The 6,735-nt window shown below is 38.4% G+C and overlaps 1 protein-coding gene across 1 annotated transcript; it reads left to right on the forward strand.

Annotated features, from left to right (window-relative positions):
- The first annotated feature begins 2,249 nt into the window (after positions 1–2,249).
- LOC109163260 lies at positions 2,250–2,725 on the forward strand. Its single transcript, XM_019312012.1, has 2 exons — positions 2,250–2,333; positions 2,441–2,725. Exons 1-2 carry the CDS (start codon positions 2,250–2,252, stop codon positions 2,723–2,725), a joined length of 369 nt encoding a protein of 122 aa, XP_019167557.1.
- Positions 2,726–6,735: the final 4,010 nt, after the last annotated feature.

A 6,735-nucleotide genomic window follows, 5' to 3' on the forward strand; every position in this document is an offset into this window, starting at 1 on the left:
CTTAAACCAAAACCTTAAACATTGCACTTAACCTCGTTTTTGTTGACCCATCCGAAAAGGGAACATCTGCTTTTGTACCACGTCGCAATTTTTGACCAACACCATACAATACAATATTTTCTTGACCACCAAAATCATGTTGCTTGGTACCGATGTATATATATCATATCCCTCGTGGAAATCATATTAATTTTTTAATATAATTCAATTTTGTCTTTGTGTACAAAATCGAATTTTCTTAGTGTCTGGTTTTCACAAAGAATTCACTACATGAAACTCAACGTTGCGGTTGACATGGCTCGGTCCTCTGTCATTGTCCAAAATCTATAATCTACCACTTGAGTACCAATTGGGTTGCGCAGGCCATACATGCAATTCAATTTTATCTTTGATTTACAAAAAAAAAAATCAACAATTGCTACTCACAGATGTACTCTGGAATGAAACTCACATTGGGACCTTAGTCGCCAAAAATCACAATGAGGTAAATCAACCTTGATTGTCCATAACTAATTGGCTTAAATCAAGAAGGTCAATAGATAATGAGCTTGGTTGGCGTGAGTGACTGTACACTCTTATCCCTTAAGAGAGATTGAGAATTTAAATCCCCTCTTGTATGGAAAAATCAATCTGGTCAGCACTTTGCTAATATAAGGTACAGGTTAAAGGGCTTAGCATCTTGTCGTTATCAAATTATATGTTGGATTAATTAGCTTGATTCGAGTTGAATCATAATTCAAGTTTATCTAAACCTACAAGACAGGGAAATCATGAAATCTTGAAAATCTCGAATATCTTGCTTGTCTAAAGGAGTTGGACAGCTGCGATTTCTAGATTCATTATTAGTTGGCTTCCATAAACTAGGAAAACGTTGCTTTCACCTTTCCCCTTTCGCTGTTCCAACTTTTGTTCCATTCTAGGTAGTGCAGTATCTCAACGTGAAGAAAATTCTACATAGGACTAGCAAGAGAATATCAATGATTTGGCCAAAAAATTAATTACATTTTAATCCTTCAATTCTAATTTTAACTGTTTTTAGCTTATATTTTTTTAGCTTTTGTATAACACGCCCTAACTTTACAAAAAAAGTTACAATTTTTGTCTATCGAGTAATGCAACAGTCCTCCAATGCAAATTGTCTCGTGTTCCATGTGTTGATTAGTGTATGTTTAATAGAAGCTGCATATGATTTTTTTTTTCCCGGTGTGTAAGACGGTAAGTTAGAGGTGTATTCTTTAATGATTAAAAGACAAACAAAAACGACTAGATTGCATAATTGAAATACTAAAACGTATTTTTTCTAATGATTTTATATATAGATCTTATTATTATTTTAAAAAATATATATTTAAGAATAATTATCACTACCACAAAAAAATATCTTTAACGTCGGTTATTTAGACCATAAGACGTCGGTTAATATTAGACATTGTTCAAACAGACATTATAAATAAATGATACAACATCGATTATAAAAAAAACTGACGTCGTAACTTTATTAAATATAAAAAAAATACGGGAAATAAAAATATACGACATTGGTTTTTAAGGAAAACCGGTGTCGTATATTTTTAAAATTTTCTAAAGTAACATATCACATCGCTTTTTAACTAAAAACCGACGTGGTATGTGTTTGTTTAATTTGTATTTTTTTTTTCAATTTACGTAACATACCAAGTCAGTTTTGTACACCCTAAAAGAATATCAATGGCAAACTATACTTATTCTAAAATATATTGTCTTCACTTTGCTTAAACTAAACCTTATTTGTTGTAGCACAAATTTTAATTTCCTATTCCAAATCTATATTACTTATATTAAAGTATATATATTTTAGGGATCATGAACAAATTAGTCCCTCAATTGTTGTTGAACTGTCAATGTAGTCCCTAAGTTCCAATTTTGACTAATTTGGTCCTCTAATTAATTTAATGTTTGTCAAATAAGACCTTCAAGCACTTCTCCCGTCGAGAAGCCGGTGATAACCCGTTTTTGTGTGAGCATTTTTGTCATTTCTTGTCTTCATCCCTCTTATAACCCCGGTGATGACCTCGGATGGATATTTACTTTCATAGTCGAAGAATTCCTCAATAGCCCTAGTTTTGGAGCAACGATAGAATTCGATGAAATTGAAGAATCCGAGCAACGAAGAATCAAAGAAGAAGAAGGATTTACATTGAGGTTCAAAGTTGATCATTTACAGAAGAAAGATAATAATGTCTTGAAACAAGAGTTCTTCATCAGAATGCATGCCGGAGGTGCGATGTAGGTGTGAATATTTGGCTCCAATGAAGATGTCTTGGAGTTATGTTAACCCAGGAAAGAGATATAGGGTATGTCCACGATACGGGGTAAGTGAAAAATTTGTAAAACCTATTAAGTGGTAAAAGATTACATTTTGTTATGTAATTATTAGAATTTTTGAATGATGCATGGTTAGGGAAATGGAAGTTGCCGGTATTTTGAATGGATGGACTATGATGTCTCCGAATGTGTATCCAATATGATTAGAGGTTTGTTGAAGATGGCAGATAAGTATGAGAAGGAAATAGACAAGCTGCAATTTACAATTGAGAAAAAAAGATATAAAATTAATAAGAAGATTTGGGAGTCCAATATGAAGTTTTTGTATGGATTTGGAAGTGGTGTTGTATTTGCAGTTTTTGTTATGAGTATATGGATGAGGAGTGGTTTACCAAGTGTAGGGTTATTGCAGCTAAAGTAGGAGTTTAATGGTGTAATAATGAACTAATGTAATGTATTTTTGTTGGTAATGGTTGAATGATAAGTGGAGTATTTTTTTTTCTAGTATTTGAATAATTTGACAGTATGCCGGCGCGAGACCGCCTAGGGCCAAGGTCGGCCACCAACGCCAGACAGGCGGAGTCGTCGTGCTCACGGAGGTCTCGGAGCCACGAACCTCGGGTTCCAGGACCACGCGAGCCGACCTCACCAGTGGAGCGCTCGGGGGAGACCAGAGGCCGACCTCCGAGCGCCCAGCGCGACAAGATGAAACAATTGCGCAGGCAGATGCGCGAGTTGCAGCGCTAGATGGAGGCGCGTGACGAGTCGCCAGAGCCTCGGGACGCCCTAGCCACACCTTTCAAGAGGGACATCATGGCCAAGCCCCTGCCTCGGGACTTCCGGTTCCCGGCCATCAAACCCTACACGGGGGCGACGGACCCACGGGATCATCTCAACAGGTACAAGGCAGTCATGATGATGACGGGCGTCAATGACACAATCATGTGTCGCGGTTTCTGCACAACTCTGGATGGCCAGGCCCAAGACTGGTTCGGGTCCTTGTCGGGGGAGTCCATCCCCACTTTTGCCGTCCTAGCTAAGAAGTTCATGTCGCACTTCGCGGGTAGCATACAACGAAGGAAGCAATTCGCCGACCTGTGCTACTTGAAGCAACACAAGTTGGAGACCTTGGCGGAGTACATGAGTAAGTGGAAGAAGGAGGCCATGGGGGTGACCAATTCCGACGAAAGGTCCGCCATCCCATTCTTCACCAACAACCTCAGGTTTGGTCCTTTCCACAGCGACCTCGTCCGGAACAAGCCCAAGACGTACATAGGCTCACAATTGGTAGTGGGATGCCTTATAACATACAGTTTTGTCTAACATGCTTTGTATATATACATAAATGCGTGTAAGTGTGTGTTTTGACATAAACGTGCGGGCTATGTGCATTACATATGAAAATATAAATTTCCACCTATAATTGGAACATGCAATTTGCATACAAATATTCTTTAATAATTACGAGTAAAATAGCATAGGTTCTCAAATACTAAAAGCTTTATCTTGAGAAATCTTGACAGAATTTGATCACACAATTACATAGGAAAATTAGTTATATCCCGGTGGTAAATAAATTGTAGATAGGCATAAATCTTACCTCTAGAAGCCCAGAATACCTAAACAACTTAGGATTGAAGACCCTTGATTGCTAATTCCTAAATCAATTGGTGACCTGATGATGAGGCTAAACTTTTTAATTACTTAGGGAAGGTAGGGGTGGTAATAGGGAGGTCATGCGAGGGGGAAATGTTGAATTTGGGCTATCTCAGGATATGTGTATATAAGAGTGATGTAATTTGTACGGAATGATATTTCAGGGTTAGGACATGCTAAGTGCAAACTCATAGATGCATATAAGATTATCATGGCTAGGATGGTTTTGAGGCTAGGGATATTATTGTATATAATATGACTATAACAATTGATATGAATAGGTATGTATAAGGGAGGATGTTCTATAGGCTCACAAGTTTATATATATATATATATATATATATATATATATATATAAAAGCATATGGGGATGTACCGTATATGACGCAACCATGGAGGATTTAGGTTTAGGCAAGGTGACTAGGGTTGTATAAATGTTTATTTAGGAGGTCCTTATCTTAGTGGTCAAGGGTTCTAAACAACGCATTGGAGGTTTGTGGTCTATTATGCAACATGGACCAAAGTCTAGAGGGATAGCTTTAAGATAGTTTAGGGATGCAATATAATTTTTCCAAGGATAAGATGACCACTTGGTTTAGGTTCCTCGGGTTTCTCCCGGTCTCACTCATATTGTCCTTCGGGTCAAAACTTAATACGCAATGTACCCGAGGATTTAGATTTCTAGAAGTAGAATCAGTCCCCATAATTTCTATGTAACTTATAAACAAATCAATTAGGAAGATAATTCGACTTTCATGTTCAAGCATTAGATTGTTATTTACATGTTAAACACATAAGAAGTATCAAGGAAGACAAACAAATGCACAATGGACCAATAAAACGAGAAGTCAAGAAAACATACCGTACCAGTGGGCGCGAGGTGGGCGGTCGACCGCCTGTCAAGTCCCCACTGGAACGTGGTAGTGGGCACGTGGTGGGTGGTCGACCTCCTGCCAAGGCCCCACTGGAACGTGACTGCGAAGAAGGAATCACTTCGGAAAAGTCCCGAGAATGCACAGATTTAAGTCTAAACAATTCCACGCTTATATGAACAATAAAAGGGATTTAAATGCATGAAAAATCTTAGGAAATCACATTATAATGATACTAACAAGGGACACGAGAGACATTGAATGAGATATCATAAGGGTCACACACCCCATTCCCCCCCTTCTTAACTAGAGCTACGTTCCCACAATTTTCTCCATGCAGACTCATGTAAGTACTTATCAAGCTACTAGTAGGTTAATTATCAAAGTAGTTGGTCAATTATGATTAGGAAAAGTGAGCTATTATATGCCGAATAAAATTACCAATTACAAGTTCCAAAATATCAAATAACAAATATCCAAATGACGCACGTTTGATCAAATAGTTTAAGCAATAATATGCAATTCCTGACTCGGTCTATAAACAAATCAATTAGGAACATAATCCAACTTTCATGTTTAAGCAAATAAACAAGTATGGTATTTAAACAAAAATCGATAGTTTATCAAGTTTTAGTATGTCAAAGTAAATTGTTTGTAATCAAAGAGTGATATGCAACAAGGCAGGTAATAGTATGCAAGGATGTCACAACTTTTAGGGCAAGTATAAGGAATGAAGAACAAGTATGTGAGAAAAAACGATAAACTCACAATCTCACCGCGCGTCCTAAGATTCCTATATCCTAAGTTCCTAAACACCTGCAGTTTAAGCTTAACATTCTAGAGTTCAAGCCTAATGTCTTAAAATCTTAAAGTCTTATCCTAAAGGCATTGTCTTAGGATCGGACTTAGGCTTTGATACCATCTGTAATACCCCGAAATTTTAAAACTTTTCAATCTTATAATATGAAAGCAATTCTATTAAATAAATCCCAAATGGAGTATTCTAAACATAAGGTCTGGGGTGTTATGCCACATCTGAGCTGGAGAACTCAGATGCACAGGCTATTCTAACTAACTATCCTTTAAACATTGTCATTACATCATCAAGGCGCGCAGGCCGAAAGGAAAGACTAACTATCTAAGCCGAGGTCCTCTAGCGCGCTCCGGTAGCTAATCATCTGTGCCTGAAAGCCAAATATATTTGTTCAGCGAATGATGCTGGTAACCCACTATAACGCGTTAAAATACAATATAGGTAAATATATATACATAGATATATTAAAACCATTTTGAAGCAGGAAGGAATGTACTTAGGAGACTCTAGCTTTAAAATCAGGATTAGACTCGACAGATAGGGATAAACACATTCAACACTGATAACGGAGTATATAGAGATAACATCATATAAACAGGTTACAATTCACTTTTATGTCATTCATATCATCATTCAATCAATATCCTTGTCACACAAGCACACTTTGGTGGCGCCACGGGACTAATCGCATGCCCCAAACATGAGGGTTAGTGCATATAGCGCTAACACGGCCCCGCAGCACCCTACCTCATACCGCAGCATGAAGGAATTGACCGTAGCCAATTGTATAGACCGTCGATAGATTCAACGGCGGACCATAGCCCTACACACCGCTGACGCGTTCAGTCGGTGGACTGTGATCCTCTTTTGGGGACTGCGACCCACACACCGCTTAACGAGCTCATTCGGTGGGTCGTAGCTGATCATAGCCCTACGCACCGCCTGAGGGATTCATTCGGTGGACTATGATCTTTGGGGACTACGACCCTACACACCGCCGGCACATACACTCGGTGGATCGCAGCCGACCATAGCCCTACACACTGCCTGACGAACTCATTCGGTGGACTATAGCCTTCCTCGTGGCTA

This window comes from Ipomoea nil, unplaced genomic scaffold (assembly GCF_001879475.1).
Source record: "Ipomoea nil cultivar Tokyo-kokei standard unplaced genomic scaffold, Asagao_1.1 scaffold3016, whole genome shotgun sequence".
NCBI lineage: Eukaryota > Viridiplantae > Streptophyta > Magnoliopsida > Solanales > Convolvulaceae > Ipomoea > Ipomoea nil.

Excerpts from the sequence above, each read along its gene's own strand:
- LOC109163260 (XM_019312012.1), top strand. The coding sequence starts at position 2,250 with ATGCCGGAGGTGCGATGTAGGTGTGAATATTTGGCTCCAATGAAGATG. Across the intron at positions 2,334-2,440 it reads ACCCAGGAAAGAGATATAGG|GGAAATGGAAGTTGCCGGTA; the intron begins GTATGTCCACGA and ends ATGCATGGTTAG.